This window comes from Anguilla anguilla, chromosome 8, assembly GCF_013347855.1.
Source record: "Anguilla anguilla isolate fAngAng1 chromosome 8, fAngAng1.pri, whole genome shotgun sequence".
Lineage (NCBI taxonomy): Eukaryota > Metazoa > Chordata > Actinopteri > Anguilliformes > Anguillidae > Anguilla > Anguilla anguilla.
Window position 1 is genome coordinate 2611475 of NC_049208.1, and position 24402 is coordinate 2635876.

The window sequence follows — 24402 nt, forward strand, 5'->3', positions numbered from 1 at the left end:
GCACTAATTTAGTCAGGAAGATAGCGAGCATCATTGGGCTGAATTGTCTGTTGTTGTCGTTATATTATGTTATATTAGAACAACGTGAAGCGCCCAGAGTCTTCTCCATAGGTTTCAACGTGTATTTCAATGCGTGGAATTGTGTATAGTCCATTACCCCAGAGCTAGCGGGCCGCATCGTGGTTCAAACCTGCCGTCTGTGTTCTGGGGTAATCAGGGAGGCCGGAATACAATGAGAGGCACTTCAGTCGGTTCTCGGTTTTCAATTTTTTTTTAAATGAGGAGAGAAAAAAAAAAAATCAAGATTTCAATGAAAGAATAAAAAGGCTTTAAAGGTTTCAGCCGAGCCCCCAGGGCATCCTTTGAAGACTCGTAATGAGGAAAGAAAAAAAACCAAAACTTTCAGAAAGTTTCAGCTGAAGAGCCTGTTTATCAGTGATGAACTGGATCGAAGCTGGCAACGCCACTCACCCGTGACAAAGCAGGAATACATTTGTAGAAGTAAAATGAGAGATTTCTCCTCCTTGCCTATCAATACACATTTTTTTTGTGTTGATGTTCTCTTTTAAAGACCTCATTCATATCAGCAACAAAAAAAAAAAAAAAAAAAAAAAAAAAAAAAAAAAAAAAAAAAAAAACTTAGAGCAGGAGGGGATTTTGAATAAAGATACTCATTTTAACTTTATAAGAGCTATAGTGCCAAAGCTTAACCTTGACAGTTGGTTATAACTATAATTCAAATCAGAAAAGATATTCGAAAGAAACCTTTTTAAAACAGAGGCAGACAATAATTCAGGCAGACACTAAAAAAACAGAATAACTATTGTGATGCAGCCACTGCTCACAAGGCAGACAGACAGGAACAAAACAGAAAGTTTGGCTTACCGCCTTTTATTGGTCCAAAACACCAAAGTTATAAAGACCCTTAGGAATACACAAAAAGGCCAATCTGGCAACCAAGCCCTTCAAAGAAAAAGGAATAACAGGAACTATCCAAAAACAAGAACCTAACCATCATACTGTCTATAGCCCAGCAACTAAACACAATCTAAAAGCACCCTCCCCTAGGCCTGGAAGCTAGGCCTCTTATAGATCCCATAATTAGGTAATGGTCCACAGCTGATGTGATTGCAATGAACCACAGCTGCAGCCATACCTGTCTACAGGGCCGGTGCTGCCCCCTGGTGGTCAGCACCCCTATTCCCCTTTCTGGCATCACACCACCAATATACACAATTGACCAAACCCCTCAGCTCAACTACTAAATTAATATATCGAAATATTGTTAGTCCTCATATCTAACCAGCAAGTAGTAAAGATGACAACAACAAAAAATACTGGATATTTTTAAATGAAAAAACCGTATTATTTATTGTGAAGGTTCATTATGGTTATGATCTTTTTTCTCTGAGTGATGACAGGAGCGAGGTGGTGTGGGTTCTCGCGTAGGCAGTTAGTTCCACATTTAGACATGTTTACAGATGGCATCCGCGGCTGACATTTTGCTCTCCGTCGTGTTTAGTGTCATCAGAGCACGGCGCTTACTCACTTAACAGCGATACGAGGAGGATGATCAAATGTCAAAACAAGGTCCGCCTAAATTCACAACAATCTTGCCCCCCCCCCCCTCGTGAACACAAACGTACTAACGCACACCTTAAAATGAAACGCCTCTCCAGTAGCGCGGTGGCATGGCGCAGCGGTTGGCACTGCCGCCTCGCAAGAAGGAGATTCGAGTCCCGGCCAGGGATGTTTTTCCGGGTATTTCCGGTTTCCTCCCACACTGAAAGACACGCATGGAATATCTGGGAGCGACATAGCTCAGGAGGTAAGAGCGTTTGTCTGGCAGTCGGTGGGTTGCCGGTTGGAGCAAGACACCTGACCCCTAATTGCTCCCAACGAGTTGACTGGTAACTTGCATGGCAGCCTTTCACTGTGAGTGTGTGTGTGAATGGATGAATGAGAGGCATCCATTGTAAAGCGATTTGGATAAAAGCGCTACATAAATGCAGTCCATTTGCCATTTTACCATTTACTAGGAACACTAGCCAAACCACTGGCCTCTAAACTGACGTTGGTCCCGGGGCAGTGCACTGAGGCTGCCCACTGCTCCTACTGCAAGTAGCAAAGACAACATAGCATCCAATAGCTTAGCTTAGTGCAATGGTCTCCAACCCTGGTCCTGGAGAGCTACAGGGCCTGCAGGTTTTCATAGTCACCCTGCACTTCATGAATCAATTAGAGCAGCTGATTACACAGTTAACTCAACTCACCTGGTGTCTTGGGTCTCAATTGGATGCTGATTTTAAGGTGAAAACAAAAACCAGCAGACCCTGTAGCTCTCCAGGACCAGGGTTGGAGACCACTGGCTTAGCGGTAGTCCTAGGGGTGAAATGAAGCAGCCGGTGACATCACGTGTTTCAGAGACAAACCGTGGATGTCGAAGGTACACTCTCCCGAATCAGCAGTCGGGTTCACAGTATGACCCCCCCTTGACTTGATGTTTTGTTGTTTTGCTGTTTTTGGTGATGTTGTTGTTGTTTTGTTATTGTCGTTATACTGTTGCCCAGTCACTATGTACGTATTAACTTTTACCATCTTTTAGGTTTTTAAGTGTACAGAGTGTTCACAGAGAGACATCTGTGAAATGCACTTTAAATAAATGATGACTTGACTTGACTTGACTTGACAGCTGCGGTTGCAGACGATTAGCCATTCCAAAATTTGGGAGGGAACTGGAGAAGTTCAGCCCCATGGTGGGTGCCAAATCAATCTTTTTTTAATTTTTTTAAAGAAGATGGCATCTCCAAAATCTCACTGTTATTTATGAACCAAGAACCAGCCGTGCCTGCCAGCTAAACTCAGCCAGCCTCCTGGCCTCGCCTGAACATATTGGCTCAGTTTAAAATTGCCATCAAAATTGATGTCAAAAATTAAAATCATAATTAAAACTTGAGATTTAATACGACTGAAATATAGAGAAGATGTCAGGTCTGCTGGTTTGCATGGTACTGAGGAGGTGCTCGTGTATCTTTCCTTTTGTCAGGGAAAACAGAACGGGTGATAAATCTAAAGACTAAGGAATAAAAGATGAAAGGGTTCAATATAAATGTATGGATCCTGGTAGAATCATTACTTGCTATTATACAACCATCTTACATAAGTTGCTTTGTTTTAGAATGCTGTTTCTGGTCCCTTTGAGGATATAAATCTTTAACCATGTAGGCATTTAAAAACGTCCTTTGCTATGACAACTAAGAAGTTCTACTGTGGGGAAAAGGGGGGGGGGGAAACTTACCCGCAGCAACTACACAGCAAATCTTAATGCTGCAGCATACAATTACATTCTAGATGATTCTGTGCTTCCCCAACAGTTTGGGGAAGGCCCTTTCTTGTTGCAGCATGAGAATGTCCCCTGGCCACACAGCGAGGTCCATACAGAAAAGGTTTTGAAAAACTTGACCGGCCTGCACAGAGCCCTGACCTCAACCCCATCCATCACCTTTGGGATCAATTGGTAAAGCTAACTACGAGCCAGGCCTAATCGCCCAATCAGCGCCCGACCTCACTAATGCTCTTCTGGCTCCAGCAATGCTCCAGCTATCTAGTATAAAGCCTTCCCAAAAGAGTGGAGGTTGTTACAACAGCAAAGAGCGGACCAACTATAACAAATGTTAATGCCCATAATTTTGGATGAGATGTTGGATCTGAGGTGTCCACAGACTTTTGGCCGTGTAGTATATCGGCTGTATAAACGGACACGGTGTAAAACTACGTTTTTGTCACCCTGCTGATGAACGCCTGCACGTCGATGTTAACGAGGGTGAGAAACAAGATGTCCGCTCAACATCCGAGTCTCGGGCAAGTCGGAGGCCACAGGCAGACGAGTCACAGGTGATTCGGCCAGACTTCGCGGACACGGCCCGTTACCCGGAGAAGAATCGGTTAGAGGGAACTCTCCCGGCTCCCGTGGTGAGATGAGGACACGGGTCCTTATCATCTTGACGCTGTAGCGCTTTTTATCACATCTCAAGTAATCATGCCTCACTTATAGTTTGACTTGCCAAAACTTTATCGACTTTATTGAGGCTTTGCTTACAGCGTGAACTAGACTTGATGTTATGACTTGATGACTATGGATAACTGATACCGTATGAGAATTGTACTTCAGCGGGCCTGCGTCCTGCACTTGCTCCAACGACCTTTGGTATGCACTTGTTGTACACCTCTGGATAAAAGTGCCCACCAAATAAATGCAATGCAACGTGACACAACGGGTCTGGCGTTGCCGGTACGAATCAGACTGGAGATGCGAGGCGGCCGCCATCTTTATCCAGGAACGCAGCAGGGGACCCACAGCAGGGCGCGAGAGAGAAGAGCACAGCTCAGATCAGGGAGGCTCGCATTCCCCATTCTTGTTTACGTGCCTCCCCTGGCTGAATGCAATAGGAGACTAAAGTTCGGACTGGAAGCCTCTTGATCACGGCTAAGCCGCATGCAGCGGATGACGCAGTCCATCCCCCACGCACACAAAGCCAACGCCACTGCTGCTGCAGAGTCCTCATCACACTGCAGTCCGGTCCTCACAAAGTAACATTCAAACCAAGAGAAACCACCAGCAAAGGGAAGCCCTCATTAGAAGAGTGTAATGGTGCATGTCACAGGCAACGTGTCACATCACAGCAGGTATTCTATAAAACACACACACACTCACACATGCACATTCACACACACACACATTCACACACACACACACACACACACACACACACACGCACTCATACACACACACGCATGCACACGCAAGCACACACACTCACACACTTCAGATGTTATTTTCATTTGCTCAGGCTGAAGTTAGTAGCAGTCTATTAGATAAAAGACAATGAAGTTACAAGTTGGGGTGATTTTGTTGATTTGGATAATATTCAAATAATAAAATAATATAATCGAAATGCCATCTGTTCTTTTAATTCAATTTGTCCATCTGGTTAATCTTACTTGGACAAAAATATCTCGAAAAACTTCTTGACTCTTGAAATTAATGATGCCTGACCTGCACTGTAGAAAAGGAAACGTTGATAATTATACCATCTCATGCTTCATCGCACAAAATACCCCTCATACATAATGCCCAACTGCTGCTCTGTAGAAGAGGGCCAGTTTAGGCTTTGCAGTGGAGAGAAAGATATGCATGAAGATTATGTGTTTGACTGGCATGTCAAAAGGAGTTCACTTCAGCCTTGCAAGACATTAATCAGTGAGTGAGAACACAACTGAAATACACTCACTGCACAACAGCACCACATACTAACAGACCAGCTCTATATGTCAGCGTTACAGAACAGAGGCAGCCAATCGTGAGTGCTCACAGAACAGAGACAGCCAATCATCAGCGCTCACAGAACAGAGGCAGCCAATCATAAGCGCTCACAGAACAGAGGCAGCCAATCATCAGCGCTCACAGAACAGAGGCAGCCAATCATCAGCACTCACAGAAAAGAGCAGCCAATCAGCAGAGCTCACAGAACAGAGGCAGCCAATCATCAACGCTCACAGAACAGAGGCAGCCAATCATCAGCGCTCACAGAACAGAGGCAGCCAATCATCAGCGCTCACAGAACAGAGGCAGCCAATCATAAGCGCTCACAGAACAGAGGCAGCCAATCATCAGCGCTCACAGAACAGAGGCAGCCAATCATCAGCACTCACAGAAAAGAGCAGCCAATCAGCAGAGCTCACAGAACAGAGGCAGCCAATCATCAGCGCTCACAGAACAGAGGCAGCCAATCATCAGCGCTCACAGAACACAGGCAGCCAATCATCAGCGCTCACAGAACCGAGGCAGCCAATTAAAATGATCTAAGTCTACATTTTTGCGCTCTGAAGATTTTCCTAAGGACCGTTGGCCCAACCAATTACCCTGGGCCTCTCCCAGGACATCTCTACAGGGCCTTATGCCCCTTCAGTCTCAACACCATCAGGTACTGACGAGCTCCGTAACTCCAGGTCACCTGCCAAAACGTGATAATGGGCACCTATTTCCACCGCCCCCCCCCCCACCCCCACCCCCACCAGCCAGCTGTCAACCGACTAAATGAAAGTGTGGTAATTAAAGGTCATTACGGCTTTGATGGCCTTAGCGGCGAGCCCGTTAGCGCTGACGCACTGACTCCCCCAGCTCCGAACGAAACGTGAACTTTAAAAGTCAGGAGAACAATAATAATAATAAAAAATGTCGAAGCGGACGCGGGCGCGCCGGCCGGATGCCTGTCCTTCAGCGGCGGCGGCGGCGGCGGCGGGGCGGCAGACGGTTCGTCTCCGTAGCGACGAAAAAGGTTGAAATTCGGCGGGTCTGTCACCCGCCCGACAGCGACGTCACCGCAGTTGAAAGGGATATTCTCCTGGGCTGACGCGGGCCAGACCACAGCACTTCCTGCATCTTGTTTTTGTATAAGCTCTACATGGAGCTGATGAAGGTTATGAAGTCCAAAATCCAAAAGTCAATATATGCTCAGCATATATTACAACAGTAGTTACATAACTGCATAAAATTTAGAAGTCATAAGCATTTTAATTACATTGCAGGCATTGAGGCCTGTTATCGCACACAACTTTTTACCATACCCTACCAAGGACTCAAACCTGTGACCTCCGGGCTGCTAGACCAGCTTCTTACACTTTATAGTACACCACCACCCTGTAACAATCTTATTCTGATTCTGTATAACTTGACTAGATTGTTCCATTGTAAACTGTCCAATTCAGTCAGAGGAGGCCTCTCTCTGTGCACGTGACCTAAAGACAAAGCCGGTCTCGTTCGCACAATGACACACCGTTACTGAACACCCCCCCCCCCCCCCCCGGGTGGAAAATGGCCAATGGGCTGTCCCACATCAATGGATTGAGGTTTGAATGACAACTCAAATACCTGTGCCATCCCCGGGCACAGGAATTCATTTGGACTGATCAGGCAAACATTCAGCTGCACTGCGAGCTCCTGAAGAAAAAAAAATTCCATCAAAAACAAAAATTCATGTGATGACGGTTAGCTCAAATTAGCTTCATACTAACTTTCACTGTATAGTTTTGCAGTGCCAGATGATTTTACATGAATGCATTATACAAACTATTATGTGGTTGTTGTTAAATATGAATGTACCCATACATCTTAATCCATATAGTTGTCCACAAAAGCTATTGAAGTACATATACAATGTAAAATTAACTTAAATTCTGCTTGTTTAATGCATATTTAATTAATTACTCATAGCATTATTGACTGGGTCATTTAACTGGCAGGATGCCTAACAGACGGTGATATTGACGCTGTAAATTTGCTTCGCGTCTTTCCATTGGAGGAAGCATGATGACAGGTCAAGATGTCAAAGGTCAGAAGGTCAAAGGTTGTTCAAAAGAGCCGAGAAACCCGGGGGGGGACAAAGCTGAGACAGCAAACAGGAACGCAAGCCGGAGCCAGAAAGAAGGCACCTGAGTCAGGAAGTGGGCAATTTTCCAAAATAAAAGCCCAACTAAAATATGCAAATGTGCGCAGTATAAACCGCAACGCATCCACCTGTTTCACAGGAAAAGCCAAATACGCCCAAACTGAAGCTTCTGTCCAACAGGGACTGCAAGTTACTCAGCATTGCAGACTGACCGCATCACTGAGGACATCGCACAAGCTAGTCACCGTCTGCAAACGTAAAACTGCAGGGAAAAAAACACGTCTGATTTCCGTAGTGAAACTAAGCGTGGCACCGCGTACACGTCAACATTAATTAAAATGATTGTGCTGCACCGGTACTTCCAGTTGAGCCCTATAATAAAGTGAGAGCTTCGATTCCCCCGAGATTAATTAAGATTTTCAACTGTAGCGTCTGTGATTGGCAAGGCGCGGCTGCGTTCAAAGGTAGCTTTGGTTGGGGTCTGCAGCGAATACCGACACATCGAACAGAACACATCTTACAGCGTTATTCTACCGCTCACATGCGAATGAAACTGCAGTCCACAATGTCAACACACGAACTTAAACCATCCGTCCATTATCTATACCCGCTTCTCCAGGGCAGGGTCATGGGGGGTAGGGTGTAAGGGGGGGGGGGTGGGCTGGAGCCGATCCCAGCATGCATTGGGCGAAAGGCAGACACAAACTTACACCGACAAAACATTATTTATTTTCTATTTTTGCAACACAAGTTAGTTATTTATGGTTGCCGTCGAACGAAATACAAATGACGAACACGTTTTCGCTCAAAGGTAAACACAAGTCTCAACACACGATACAAAGATCGGTTAAATCCCACCCACCTGAACTTCACAGCAGGCAATGACAACGACGGAATAGTAAAACTCCACTGCACGTGTGCAAATGCTAAAGTGCACAATTGACCAATCAGCACTCAGCCCCTAATCAGCTATGAAAGAGAGCAGCAGTGAGTTGTGCTGTTGGGAAATGGAGGCAGACAGAAGAGGAAGACCACAGAGGGGAAGAGGAGCAGCACAGCCTGGACCACAGAGAGGAAGGGCGAAGGTCCATATGCATGGTGGTACAGCAGCCAGAGGAACGCGAAGAGTGGACGTATTTACGTTAAATTAGAGCCACAGTTGTACCCGATGTAATAAATCATGGTCTTACAATGAGAGAAGCTGGCCAGAGGGAGCAGTCCAATTTGAGCTGATAAACAGCTGCATCAATAACTAGAATATACAGAAATAATAATACGTACAGTAAGTGACCATGTTCTTGACTGTATTACTGTATTACATAAAATGGTTTGTAATCCTTTTTTTTTAGGCCGGTAATCTATCGAAGGGCACGCCCACTATCCACTCACACACTTCATGGGCAATTAAGAGCCTCCAGTTCACCCTACCTGCATGCCTTTGAACTGTGGGAGGAAACCCACGCGAACACGGGCAGAACTTGCAGGCTAGATTCGAACCCAGGACCTGCTTGCTGTGTGGCGGCAGCGCTAGAGCCACAGCACCACCACGCCACTCCCATTGTAAACACGGGCTACGCCCACCCTACTCTCCATCTCTAAACCCAAAAGAAGACCTCTTCCCAGCATGGAGGTGGATAGTCCAGTCCATGATCTCCACCCCCCATGAGCAAGTGTGCCTCATTGGTACAATGAATGCAGGCTGTCAGCCAATCACAGCAGCAAAGACTTGCCAAGGATGACTCTCTGACACACAAGAACATTTTTTTCCCATGCTGCATTGCAAGAGGAAATGTTAATATATGTGATGTCGATGACAACATCTGGCCTGACAGAGGGGGCAGAATTGATGACAACTGATTTGAGAACAGAACTGATTTCCTACAATGAGCAGTCACTTTGAGTTTATACATTTTTATATAACATTGAGTTTACACATTTTGTATATTGTTTTATTTATAAAGACTTTATTATTTATTTACAGCAGAATTCCTTCAGTATTTCTGTATGATGAACTGCTGTGGTGACACTTGATTCTGCTTTGATGCACTTATTTGGTTTTGTGCGTATGGGTTTGATATTTTGAGAGCATTAGAGAATTCTGCAAGTGAAATGTTTCATGTCGCAAAGAGCGATTCTGTTCAGAAGGTTGTGTTAACCGTTCTGGGAAAGTGACTACTCTTTCAAAATTGCTTATAAGCAATAGAAAAATACTGTAACTCGGGGTACAATACATCAGAAATTTTGTTAAACCGCACGGCCATTGCCAGATCGCTAAAAAAAAGTGGATTCTTTCCAAAAGAAACGACACTAATAGTTTGATCTAAGATCATGTTCTAGGCTTCCCCTGGCCCGAGGCCCGGGTGGTGTATTGATTAAACAGTAATTTTACAATGAACACAGCTGTCTGATTCAAGCGGAATCTAGATATACTGTATGTAGGAAAATAAAACCCAGCTTGTCTCTCCCCGTTTACAGAACGGTATGCGCGCCCAGTGTTCTAAATAACTATTTGAACGCTGTTAATTTGTTTGGAATCGAAAATGCCCCAATAATTAATGTTAGCCAAGCCGACACTCTTGTCTATTTAGGTCTAGCTAAAAGGATGTGTACGCCAGAGAATACCTGTATTAATAATGCACTCTGAGCACACGTAAACAACACATCAGTGCCGGTAACTTCTCCTGTACGACACATTCGTCTCAGTGATGCATGCACCTCAGTGCCACGTTGACAATTTAATTCGACCGGCTTGCTGTCGAGTGCGTCCATTAAAATATGCCGGTTTTCAGTCAGGTAACCAACTGCTACCAGGGGAAAAATGTCATCGGGTTCCTGTGGAGGTGGGATGCGGGCAAAAAAAGGAAACTAATTAGCCGGTTCGAGGATTGAGGAGAGAACGTCGGCGGCTAAATTTAGCATCATCCTCCACACTTCCAGTCAAGCGCGGCAAGTAAGCTGTCAGCGCAGCTGCAAAACGTGCACATCAGTCGACTCTACGGGAGCACGGGGGCATGGGAAGGAAGCGCGTGCTTCCTTTCTGGGGAAAGCGCGCGAAGGAAACCACGAGCGTGGCTCTCATTATTAACCCGATGAGTGTCGCTATAAATTGTCATTTGTGTGGCCCACTCTTTTTCCACGCTGTCGTTCGCAGAATTCATCTAAGTGCATACGGGGGTTTTATTTTGGGTGCAAAGCAATCCATTCGCGCGAGCAGGCGAAGTGCAGTGTTCCATATACGGTGTTCCGTCCGTCGTAAATTAATAATGAAAAGCAAGCTTTCCGTTCATGTTTAGTTGCCAGCTGTATAAATGTTTGAAACGTCCCTATAATGTTATATTGCCATGATTTCGTTACGCGCAGGATGACCGTAGTTTTTATTAATGTTAAAGCAAAGATTCGTTGAGTTACCCTGCAATTAGAAGCGTAGGCTACGTACCTGAGCTCTGGGACCAAATTTGGCTTCAAACTGTAGAATCCAGCTGATAAAGTGAGAAGCCAATGCGGGATGAAATTTCCATTTTCACACTCGAGGTAGGGCGCGGACCACTTAATCTGAGTTTTATCGAGAACGTAACGGTCTCCCCGTCTAACCGAGGCGTCGGTTGCTTTAACGTCCTGGCTCGGCACTCTCCTTCGCACGTGGGTTTGTTTTTTGTCCCTGAACTCGTTGAACCACTCCGTTTCCGGCGTCTTGTTTTTCAGGCGACGGTGGGCCGTGTCCGAGAGATCTTGGAGAACTATGTCGCTGTCCGTCCTGGTTGCCTGGAGGAAGATGTGAGGACCAGGAGTTGGCGACTCGGTGTTGAACGTGAGCACAGCCCGGTGGATTTTGGGGTCTCCCTCTAGAATGCTGCGAACTAACGCGTGGTACCACATAACGTCTCGCCGGAGGGTGTGCTCCCTCGAACTGTTGGCTTGCAAGATCGTGTTTAAGAAGTTGGTCGCGTGCGCCACCGTTTCAAGCACGCTGTGCAGAGGATAATGAGGGGCGATGTAGGATCTCCCCCGAAGGCTGCTCAGCTCATACCTCCGCGAGCAGTTGACATGTTTTAACGTGGCTGAATCTCCCGTATGAAGAAAAGCCGTTACGACCCTCGGCAAGTCCTCTTCGATTCTGTGCGCTACCACGTTACGCTCGGTCCAGGGTTTTGTGAAATACGTCGGGTTGTGCTGTGATTCCTTGTTGACGTGTGTGTTAGGAACTGTGTGTTGTCCTTTGACGTCCAGGTCTTTGTCTTGCTCCGACCACTCCACATACCCGTAATTTGATCCCGCTGCAAATCCCAGTTGCAAGAGTAAGGAAATCAGAAAAACAGCCATTTCGCTGTTGCCCGAGAGCGCCCAGTGTTCGTTATTATTCCAAGCAATCAAGTGCGAAAAACCGCCCGCACGGACGTCAATACGATCTTCAACAGAGAAATCTATTTGTATTCACCTGTAGAAAAGTTCGTTAGGCTACTGTCTCGAGCTAAGATGCTGAACTGGCGAAGGCGGGCGAGTCTCACATCCTCCTGGCTCAAGTGAGATGCTATGAATAGCTTGCTCGTGTCTGTATCGGCGTATCTTGAGGTTTCATGAAAACATTTGGTCGTTTCGTGAACAGCAAAAGCCTTGTTGTTTTCTCGCCTCTCCCTTTACAGTGACACGCATGTGTACAAACAGGCTCGAGCCGAAAGTGAGAAGAGAGCCCTACTGTAGCTTAGACACACGGAGCCGCTCCTCACGCGCTCCTGTGTAGCGCACACTCCGCCCTCCTCTGTCCATAACAAGCACTAACAACACCAGGGGGACAGCTGGAACCAACTGCTCTTAAATCCCGTCTCCTTCATTATCTTATAGGGTTCCTAAAGTGTCCTTGACTCGCGTATGGGCATTTATTCTGCCAATCATGTCTTTGAGGCTGACGGGGGTGGATTGGAAGGAGCGACGGAGCTGTCCAGTGCTGAAAGAGAAGCGCGAGGGAAAGGACTGGCGGTTAAAGAAGGAACAGCGTTTTTTGTTGTTGTTTTTTTCGGTAAAACGTTTTCCCCTGGCGGTTTGTGTGGAGGGGGGGGGGGGGGATATTTATGGTAAACTGATCAATTATTTAAACAATTTTTCTAATATTTAATCAAAGATGCCCGCATGTCCACGTCGTGGGACGCGTGAAGAAAAGTCGCGGCCGCTTGGTGGATTATGTAGGCCTTTTAATTGACTAAGCACGTGCCACTTAAATAGGCCTAGTTCGTTTCAAGACTGCTCTGTGTACTCTACACTTGCAACTGATGGCCTCCGTATAATCTTCTCTTACCCATGGTGTTTACTCAGCATTTTGCGGTTATCTGTGTAAATATTATTTCCGGTTTATGTCTTCCCGCTGCGTTTGCTTTGGCTGTTGCGATCCCCCGCTGGCTGGTCTACACGACGCGAAGTGTGCAGGCCGCGCGCGAGCAAGATGACAAGAATGTCTGTCCGTCGACATTTTCTTTGACCTCACCTATGTGTACTCAACAAAGCATGATAAACAAGTCGCAAACAAGATGAAAAAATGTTTTTACAACATAAATACAAAAGGTCTTTTGGAATTTTTTTATTAGGTATTAATGTGCCACCAGCATATAGGCCTATTTATTAATACAACATTTTGCGTGAATACACAGCCTTGTATTGCAAGAATAGTTTCTTGTTCCCAATTTGCCAACCAGCAACCCACTTTATCAAAACATCCTATTTCATACACTGATGATATCCTGTTGATTTGTTATGATTGCTGCATGTGTTACCAGCATGAATTAAATTTTATTACACCCCCCTGGGTAAACTCTGTCGAAAGTGTCATTGAATCATTCATTTTTGTGTGAATATTCCGCTTCTTCTTGGTGACAGACAGCTGGTTTATAACAATTCTAAATGTTAATGTGAATGAGTAAATGTTAGTTATAAAATGAGACATTTTCCTCCTTGTGCCTGATGCACTTTGTTTTCAAACATTTATGTGAAACCGAACCGACAGAGAGAGAATGCTCCCAATTTTGCTTTTCTTCTGTTTATTCATAAATATCAGGACCAGTATTCATAAGGCATCTCTGAGCCAGAGTACTGATCTAGGATCAGTTTTTATCTTTTCGCTCATAATGGAGAAGGCTATTACATTTTTAATTAAGGTTGCTTGAGGCTGCAGGGGTTGTGTACTAGCTTCATGGTGTTCTTATCACTGGTTGTGTAACGTGCAATATGTGTAACGTGCAATTTGTGGTTGTGATTTGCTTATGTTGTTTTTTTATTATTACTTCTATGGAGGCAGCTATATGTGTGCAGCATTTGAGTCCAAGACAGATTTCCCCACGGGGACAATAAAGTATATTGTATTGTATTGTATTGTATTGTATTGTGCGGTACTATATTGTATTGTACTGTATTGTATTGTACTGTACTGTACTATATTGTATTGTACTGTATTGTATTGTACTGTACTGTACTATATTGTATTGTAATGTATTGTATTGTACTGTACTGTACTATATTGTATTGTACTGTATTGTATTGTACTGTACTGTACTATATTGTATTGTACTGTACTGTATTGTACTGTACTGTAATATATTGTATTGTACTGTATTGTATTGTATCGTATCGTATCGTACACGGACAGGGGAATGCTGATCCCTGGTCAGCAGTCGAATTGATCACTGATTTGTTATATAAGCCTGGATTAGATTAGAACGGTGGGTGGGGGGGGGGGGGGGGGGGGGGGGGGGGGCTTCCAATCTTATCCAAAAAGGGCTGGTCTGGGTGCAGGTTTTCTGTTCTTGCCGAGCACTAAGACACCTGATTCTACTCCTCAAGGTCTTGATTGAAGACCATGATCAGTTAATTAGTTTAATCAGGTGTCATAATGTTGGGCTGAAATATGCACCTGCACCGACACCAGTATCCCTTTTCGGATAGGATTGGACACGCCTGGATTAGAACACATGTAATATATATTTCCCAATCCGGAACCTGGAGACCCCTGCACTAGCTGCTGGCTTCTGTAACTATTGGTTTAGGATTGATTGCTCCCCACCCCCCACCTCGCCCCCGTCCCAAATTTGTCTTTTAATTAAATTTTGGTCTGCATCTGACATTTCAGCGCAGTTTGGCAGAGGGAACAGAAGCGTTTCCTGTTTGTTGTTCTGCAGAATAAATATTTGCTGATATTTGAGAGCGACTTCAGTGTGCGGGTAGCATTGTAGCATTGTTTTAGTTTCTTTTTTTTTCCATTCTACCTTGCACCTGGTACCCTTTCAAATGTGCGTGTATTTCATTTTTTTCTATAAAAGGTAATGCTGATTTCTGCAAGTATCTATTTTGAAAATTTAATTTATGGGTGCTGTCTCTGTCGATCATGCTCAATTTCTTTGTGTTATCAGAGCTAACACTGAACAAGATTTTTTTTTTAAACTCAGTTGCCATATAAATTGCGAAATACAAGTTAATAGACTGGCAATGCTCTCTGTTAACATCAGCAGCCACTCCCCATGCACCTTGCTCTTGCTAAATGGGAGCGGCCATGTAGTGTAATGGGTAAGGGGCTAGTTTTGTAACCTGAAGGTCACAGGTTCAATACCTGAGTTTGACACTGCTGGACACTCAAGCTAAACAGGTGTGGGCTTGGTTAGTACTTAAATGGGAGGCTACCTGGGGAAACTGTGTTTTAACATGGGTGGGCCTGTAGGGGGCGATCTTCCCTCTGGTCGAATAAACCCCAGTGCACTGATGGGGGACACTGTGCAGTAGGCGATGCCATCACTTGGATGAGATGTTAAACCAGGGTCCTGATTCACTGTGGTCATTAAAGACCCCATGACACTCATCTGCGAAGAGTAGGGGGCTCCTTGGTGTCCTGGCTAAACTCCCAACCTGGCTCTCTCTTAACCTGCTTTAGCCGAAGACACCCCCCCCCCCCAATCTTTATCTCCTCGGCCACTGTAGCCTGCACTCTGCGGTTATATTTTAACCCCCTCAACCTTTCACGGGCTCATGAATATTTAAACAGCATCTGGCACTTCACCAACACTCTGTGGAACCAAGGCTCTGCAGCTGCTTCTGCAGCAAAAAAAATAAAAGGCTGTGGAGAATTCTCATTGGCTGGCTTTAATACAATCCCTGACTCAAGCAGATGAAGGATTCCCATTGGCTGGTCTTTACCCCTGACTTAATGTGCCAGGATTCTGAAAACATACTGCTCTAATATGGGTATGTACTGGGATTGTGAAACAGCACTAAATATGGGTATGTATGTAATTGTAAATATGAGTATGCTCTGTATTCGTGAAATTGCACTAATATGGGTATGCACTGTATTCGTGAAATTGCACTACTATGGGTATGCACTCTGATTGTGAAACAGCACTAAATATGGGAATGTATGTAATTGTAAATATGAGTATACTCTGTATTAGTGAAATTGCACTACTATGGGTATGCACTCTGATTGTGAAACAGCACTAAATATGGGAATGTATGTAATTGTAAATATGAGTATGCTCTGTATTTGTGAAATTGCACTAATATGGGTATGCACTATGATTGTGAAACTGAAACGCTTTGGTGACTAGATGCACTGCCCCGTGGTTTGAGACTGGAAAGCGTCTTACTGAATTTAATTTCCGCTTGGGCGAGAGTAAAGCCAGCAGGCATGTGACCGTGGAGCCGGGGAACTCTGTGTTTGGCGACGGCCTGGCGGAGGGACGTGTGCAGATCGGGCCGTTTGGCGGAGTGATGGACGGGCCTCTTCCGGAGCACCCAGGGGGTGAGGACTCGGTGCCAGGCGTCCCGTCTCCAGGGAAACCAGAGCGAAGACAGGTGGGACATGCGACTGTGCGGTCCAGTGATGTTCGCGTCCGCACCAGTGCGAGCACAGCCTGCTTCCTGCGGCCTCAGCTTTGATTCGCACGATCAATACTTTTTATCGTGCAGAAAAGTATGGTGTAAAAATCGTGTTGTGTTTTTTGTCCTCACACAGTTTGGCGTGTTAATGCTACTGACTGCTGAACTCTTTGTGAGGAAAATAAAATAATGCTTTCGTTTAATTTTCAAAGTTAACAAATGTTGATCAAATCCCTGCCAAAGTCTTTGGTTGGTCTGTATCAGTTACATAAATGCAAGTGGTTGTTGTTCGTTCCAAAGACACGAAACGTACAGTTTAGCGAGTATGGTAACGACCAAAATGAACTCGGCAAACTGTTTCTGTGGGGGCTACAACTGCAGGCTGCACATTTATCCTTGGTATCCCTGGCAAAAAAAGAAACATGCTTACTGTGCTGAACCAACATGTGGGAGTGAACCAGCTTTGGTGAGTGCGGCCCTTTAAATAATTAAGCCTGAATAAATCGGTTTGAACAACAAACCAGCTCGCTCGCCAGCACTCTGGGACTGGATTCCGACACCCTTGCCCCCCCCCCCACCCCTGCCGCCCCCACCCCGCCTCAGTCTAACCCGTCCCGTTCGCCTTCCCATCACCGTCATAAATATTCACACCCTTATCTCCATTCCGGCTAGTTTTAAAGCCGCGGTGGGGGGGAGTGGGGGGGCGGGGGCGGCTGAGATTTTTTTTTGCCGTAAACATCTGGCATCCCTTCATCTGAACATCTGTCCCCATCACTCGGCTGGCGTTTGGCCAGGCCTTGCTCTCTCTCTCTCTCTCTCTCTCTCTCTCTCTCTCTCTCTCTCTCTCTCCCTCTCTCTCTCTCTCTCTCTCTCTCTCTCTCTCTCTCTCTCTCTCTCTCTCTCTCTCTCTCTCTCTCTCTCTCTCTCTCTCTCTCTCTCCCTCTCTCTCTCTCTCTCTCTCTCTCTCTCTCTCTCTCTCTCTCTCCCCCCCTCTCTCTCTCTCTCTCTCTCTCTCTCTCTCTCTCTCTCTCTCTCTCTCTCTCTCTCTCTCCCCCCCTCTCTCTCTCTCTCTCTCTCTCTCTCTCTCTCTCTCTCTCTCTCTCTCTCTCTCTCTCTCTCTCTCTCTCTCTCTCTCTCTCTCTCTCTCTCTCTCTCTCTCTCCCTCTCTCTCTCTCTCTCTCTCTCTCTCTCTCTCTCTCTCTCTCTCTCTGAGCCCGTGTGTCGCTCAGGCACAGATAAAGGCCAGGCACAGAACATTCTTTAACACCGCAAAACACTTCTTAATGCCCAGAAAAACGTTAAAACATTCAACCATTTAACAGAGTCCAAAAATGCACACAAACACACTCACACACTCACACACACACGCACACACACACACACACAATAGTTAAAAATGCCATGGTTTCAAGAGTGATTTGTTTCACACAAGGATACTGATTCACACGAACATTGGGCCTGAATCACAAAACTTTTTACTTACTTTTGTTCTTAAAAATGTTCCTCCACAGTTTACGATCAAATGTGATTGAGGCCCATTGTCACTATGTTAGTGTTTACATGGTCTTTTTATATTTGATGCAGCACTGCCGTCTAACACGTTGTGAATCGTTTGCACACTAGCAAGCGTCATGCAGCGCTTCTACATTTCCAGGAGCAAAAAAATGGGTGAAAGTTCAGAAAAATATTTGGTCTGAAATCAACACCGGTGAGATTTTCATTCTGTCTCATTCGGATTCTATCTAAACTCTTTCAGAGTTAACTAAACAGAGTTTACTTAACTCTGAAACGTGACACTGTGTAGGCGTTGGCATTTGAGAAAACATAGCACTCTGGCAGGCATCACTTTGTTAGATTACAAAGTTTTCATGGAACAGGCAACACCAACAGTGGTTAAAAAAGAGGTTACATGACAATATGAGAAAACTCATTCCAGGTATGCTTGGAGTTGAATGGATGAAAGTAATCATTTATCGTAAACGTCAATGCGTTTTGGCATATGGCCATGATCAGGTTTCATCTGCATGCCCAAAACGTGCCGGCTTTACCACTAAATGAACACTTTCTTAACATTACATGATGGCAAGAACAGGCCCTTCAGTCCAACAATGCTCGCCGTTTTCCTGACTAAATTGTACCTGGTGCTCTGATTACCTACAGGCTAGATAGTATCTAACACTGTATCAAGCCTAGCCTTGAAAATCTTCAGAGTTTCTGCCTCTACTACATGACCTGGCAGGCTATTCCACACATTGATTACTCCCTGCATAAAAAAAGTATTTGAACCTTTTCCAGGGCCTCTACATCTTTCTTATAGTACAGTCCCCAGAACTGCACACAATACTCCAAGTGTGGTCTAATGAATATATTGTATAAGATAGGTATACCTTCCTTGGATTTATACTCAATACTTTTGGCTATATAGTCCAGCATCCTGTAGGCCTTGTTCCGTTCAACTCCAAGTGTACCTGGAAGTTTTTCTCCACTTTTTCCGCGAGGATTTGAAAGAAAGGGAAGCTGACTCTCACCCAAGGCAGCGGCAGAGCAGTTTGGTCACATGGTCCGGTGGCGTTCATCGTTACTCAGCACTTAGGAGAGCAAATTAAAGCCTCTGATTACACAGGTAAATCTGTCCCACCGTGTAGAACACGGGAAACACAGGGAGGGGAGTCAGGGGGGGTAATCAGCGGCTAATTAGTCCGTTGCGTGCTCGGTAACACTGAAGACCTGGGTGGCAGTGTAGCGTAATGGGTTAGGAGCTGGTCAGGTAACCTGAAGGTCACGGGTTTGAGTCCCAGGTTGGACGCTGCCGTCGTACCCTTGAGCAAGGTAAGCCTGCAATGCTTCAGTACGTATCCAGCTGTATAAATGGAGGCAATGTAAATGATGTGTAAAAAGTTGTGTCGATCGCTCAGGACAAGAGTGTCTGCTAAATGCCTGCAATGCAATGGTCAGCAATGTAGCCTGGCACACTGTCCAGGGCCAGGGCCGGGGCCACCTGATGTGATATATCATGGCCCACCTTTTTGCGATCTACACAACTGGAGCCCTCAGGGGAAATCTTTTACAGGGCGAGGGCCCCCTCCCCCTCACCCCTCCCCCACCACCCGTGCCCCTTCCCACTCCCCCACCCCCTGTGCCCCCCCCCCCTCAGTAAAAGTCTCCCCTCAAGGCTCTGATGACTCATCCGGACTCGAGGCTTCTGGCCTCGCTGTGACACTCCTGACTGTCAAAGTCTCCCTGTTTAATTAGGAAGATAACACACTGTTTAATTGATAAGACAGAGTGAGGGGTGGGGGGGGGGGGGGGGGTGGCGCAGGAAGCTGACAACACATTAGAGCAAGCAGTTCTCACCAGTTTCTGGAAAGCATAATAAGGACAAAAGGCCTGGACTAAACACTTTCTTTTGGGAAGGGGGCCCCACAGAGACAGCATTTACACAAGGCCCAGAATTTTGTGCCACACCCCTGTTTCTGTTACTCCCCCATGAGAGTATTTACTTATAACATAACGTATAACATGAAGTAACATATAACATAACACACAGCATAGCATACAGTAACATAACATATAACATATAATATAACAATAACAAAACGATGAGAACAGGTCGTTCAGCCCCAACGACGCGTCGCCATTTCCCCCCGTCTGAAGCATGCCTAGCGCTCGGGTTATTTACAAACCAGACGGTATCCATCCAGCGCCGTATCAAAGTCGACTCTGTTTACTCGAGTTTGGAAGGGGGGGGGGGCGGGGCTCCGGCGGCAGCGGGGGCTGAGCTCGTTTGCATGCGCAGCGGGGAGCGCACGCACAGACGGACAGCTCGTTTCCGCGGAGGTGACATTTCTCATTTTCCAGGGCCGCTTCGGTCGGCGAGGCTGGAATGGGTCCCCCACCGACCCGCGAGTCAATCGACCGTCTCCACACAATCGCGGGGAGCGGAAATCTGTATGCGGGGGGGGGGGGGGGGGCACGCCGGACGGCACCAATCTCGCACCGGCACTCGCATCCCGAGCACGGCGTCCTCAACCGACCTCCATGCACGTAAAGGCACGAGCGAGCGTGTGTGTGATGTGTGTGCAGAGAAAACGCACAAACACACACACACACACACACACAAACAAATGCGCGCAAAAACAAGCACACACACCCGCGGCAAATCAGTTTACATCCTTTCTGATTGTCACGAACTAACAGAGTGGTAACCAACCCTGTTCCTGGAGATCTACCGTCCTGTAGGTGTTCACTCCAGCCCTAACAAAGCCACAGCTAGAGACCTCCTCGTTGAGCTGCTAAATCAGTAGAGTCCGGTTGAGCCAAATTAGGGTTGAAATGAAAACCTATGAGACGGTAAATCGCCAGGAACAGGGCTTGGTTACCACTGAATTAACTAACTGAACACTCGCTTGCCCTGCAGGGTAAAAAAAAAAAAAAAGGGTAATAGCCCACATTTTAAAATATCAATCACAGAATACTGAGTATTCATTTCTGCATGGGCAGTTTTGCCAGCTGTGAAAAAGCAGGCTGACCTCACAAAAGATTAAGCAGAATTTGACAGATCAAACAACCGGTCTTCAAGTTCCCTAGTCTGAACTTTAGAGTCAGAGAAACTGCTGGATAGATGGAAGGATGGATGGATAGATGGATGGATAGACAGACAGATAATGCAGGCCTAATTTAACAAGACCATGTTAAAACCTAGTTTATGGCTGGACCTAACACACGTGATCTGGCCGACCAATGGTGTAACTTCATCACTCAGTCACACAGTCAGTCAGTCACTCAGTCACAGACATTCGCGTTTGTAGGGCGGGCCCGCTGTTGCTATCCAGACAGAAACAGGTGCCGGGGAAATTCTGGCAATACGAACAGAATAATGAAGAGGGAAATCTAACCTCTTCACCATGGCCGAGGTACAGCCACGGCTCAAAAACATGGCTATAAATAACTCCCTAGTAGCGGCGGGGACGCAGGGTCCATATTAAGCGAAATCCTGACACTTTAATTAGTTGCAATCTGAACGCGGAAAGCGCGGGAAGCCCCCAGCCGCGATCAATTTTACAGCCGCGTAGCTAAATTGTTAAATGTCACCTCTCACTAGTGGACCAGCAGTAATGATTTAATTAACGGAGTTTAAAAGCCGCGATGACGATGTTTGCCGTATAAAAATGTCAATAGGAAACAAAGTGACTGCGGGTCGTCTTTTCGGGTTCACAGAACTCAAAGGTTCTCTGTGTGCGTCTCGCGTACATTCAAGAGTCGTGAGTGAGTAATCGCGTGAATCGATGAAACACGTTTTTTTCTACCTAGGACTAGTCTTGAAACTGCCTGTGGACTTGAATCGCCTAATCGAATGTCCAAGGAGATAGATTTGTTTCAAGGCCGCCGTAGAGTGGTCGCGTGGGACCGACGTGGAATGTCGTTACTAGGGCAGGCGTCACAGAACGTTCGCTGAATATCACACAGACAGGAAAGGGAGCTGCGCCGAGGAAACCGTCATTATAGGGAGCTATCCCAACGCCCAGCAAGGTCTCACTGATTCTATCAGACCGCCGTAGAATGACTCAATCCGTCTCTCTGAGCTGCGGCGGGCGGAACAGCCGGAATCACAATCTCCCCGCAATTACTCCTTAAGTTTCCGTTTGCGTAGATGGCAACCGGAAAGCCTATCTATGCGCGCGAATGAGTTTCACTCGCTATAGGTATTCGTTCACCGTACACAGTAAAATGGTAGAGTTGCTAAATCACCTCTAAGAAAGCACACGAATCCAACAGGGACCATATGTACTCGGTAAGAGTTGAGCATTTCACTAAGTAGGCTTACACGTGGTATGAGGGTGGATAGGGGAAGGAGGATGCAGGGTGGATAAATATAACTGGTCATTGATTGCGTTCATTAAATTATGCTGCAGGACTGACAGTCCTGTATTTCAAATTCTATTAATCAACGTTAATGTTCTATAAATTAGAGTTTAATAGATGTAAAAACATACATTTAAAAGCAAGGTGTGAAGAAGAAAAAAACCACTGCACATAGGCTATGGCTGTTTTTAAAAACGTACAGTAGGTCTACCGTTGCAGGTCCAGATTGCGAACAATCTGTCTCCTTGAGATAACGGTTTATGTCCTTATACCTCCCAGGACGTGTGCGGAAAAACTAGAGAAAAACAGCAGCAGGAATGCGTGTGGACTGCAGCCACGCGTTGTGGGTGTGAAGAGGCGCGCGCGAGAATCGCAGCTCCGATGTAGCGCCTGGGAAATCGCGATTGTGAACATCACCCTGACAACATCCGAGATGCGCGGTGGGGGAATCGCTGAAGTGAGTCACGCGCTCGAGGTTCCATTTCAATTTGCTGTTTAACGCGCGTGATGGGATCAGGGGAGCACGCGCGGAGCACTATGCAGTTATTATTATTATTATTATTATTATTATTATTAATATTATTATTATTATATTGCTATTGTTATTATAGATTGCATTTATATAGTAATGGACTGTAGTGTTATGTAAGTTCATGATCTCAAAGTGTTTTTCATTGAAGGGAATTAACTCACCAATCAAGGGCGTTACTACCATTGGGGGAGTTACTACCAATGGGGCAGTTACTACCGATGGGGTAGTTACTACCAATGGGGCAGTTACTACCGATGGGGTACTTACTGCCATTGGGAGAGCCCACCCTGGGTGGTTCATATGAGCTATTTGGGAACCATTATATTCACCAAACATCAGCAAAGTCAGTAGGAATGAATTATTAAGGCAGTAAAGCGTTGTAATGACTGGACAGCAGATTGAGAGAATCTGGCTGGAAATTTAGCAAAGATGTAAGGAACCCCATAATCGACAATGTTCAGTAAGAGCCACATAGGAGCTTTAATACTTTGAGCCTTTACATTGGTGTATTTGCTGGTCCAGATGTGTTTTAACATGCTTATAACATGCTTATTACATGTTTAGCTTCCTTATTCACTGGCAATATGCCATGTGCAAAGATAACAGAATGGATTACTGAGTTTGCCGGAAGAGCTCTTTTCACTTCAATCCATGTTCCAGATTTGGGAGGGTTCCGGGTTTTACTCAGTGCAGGTGTCCAGCTGACTCAGTAATGCTGCTTTGTGAAACAAGGCCCTGGATTACTGAGTTAGCTGGATAACTGCGCTGAGTAAACCCCAGGTTCCAGATTTGGGAGAGTTCTCGTACTTTCAGTGAAAATGTGCGAACGCACACTTTATGGCAGAATCTGACTGTGTAATGCCAAGAAGTACTTCTTGTCCCTGCTAACTGAGGGACCATTTATGATGTACAGCACAAAGTAAATATGGCATCCACCATTGCTACAGTTCTCAGAGAATCGCAGTTTATTCTCTTTGTGTGAAACTCATTCAAATATACTTGATTGAAGCGTGAGTGACAGGGCGATGCGCCATGGCAACAAGGATGGGAGGTTTCTCCGCCAGCCGGGACGATGGCGGTTCAGCACACACAAGCGCCCCCTGCTGGCCAAGCAGGGGAGCGCTTGCAGCAGCACATGACTGCCTCCCGATGGTGGCGGTGTGACGCGTGACTTGGCGGTAAAGCTGGTGAGAACAGGCGGTGGGTGGCGATGGGTGATGGAGAGTGATGGGGTGATGGGGGGATGGAGGGTGATGGAGGGTGATGGTGGGTGGTGGCGGGGATGGAGGGTGGTGGCGGGTGGTGGCGGGTGATGGTGGGTAGTGGTGGGTGATGGTGGGTGATGGAGGGTGACGGGGTGATGGGGGTGATGGCGGGTGATGGAGGGTGATGGGGGTGATGGGGGTGACGGGGGTGATGGAGGGTGATGGTGAGTAGTGGTGGGTGATGGTGGGTGATGGAGGGTGACGGGGTGATGGGGGTGATGGCGGGTGATGGAGGGTGATGGGGTGATGGGGGGTGACGGGGGAGATGGGGGGATGGAGGGCGATGGAGGGTGATGGTGGGTGGTGGCAGGGATGGAGGGTGGTGGCAGGTGGAGGCGGGTGATGGTGGGTAGTGGTGGGGGATGGTGGGTGATGGCGGGTGGTGGCGGGGATGGAGGGTGGTGGCGGGTGGTGGCGGGTGATGGAGGGTGGTGGCAGGGATGGA

The 24402-nt window shown here is 46.3% G+C and overlaps 1 protein-coding gene across 1 annotated transcript in view; it reads right to left on the bottom strand.

The window, feature by feature from the left end:
* Positions 1-12408, bottom strand: part of LOC118233005 (probable G-protein coupled receptor 158) — a 69804-nt gene extending 57396 nt beyond the window's left edge. The window contains exon 1 of the mRNA XM_035428293.1: positions 10885-12408. Coding sequence (XP_035284184.1) covers positions 10885-11768 — 884 coding nt within the window. The 5' untranslated portion in view covers positions 11769-12408. The remainder of the gene's footprint in view (positions 1-10884) is intronic.
* Positions 12409-24402: the final 11994 nt, after the last annotated feature.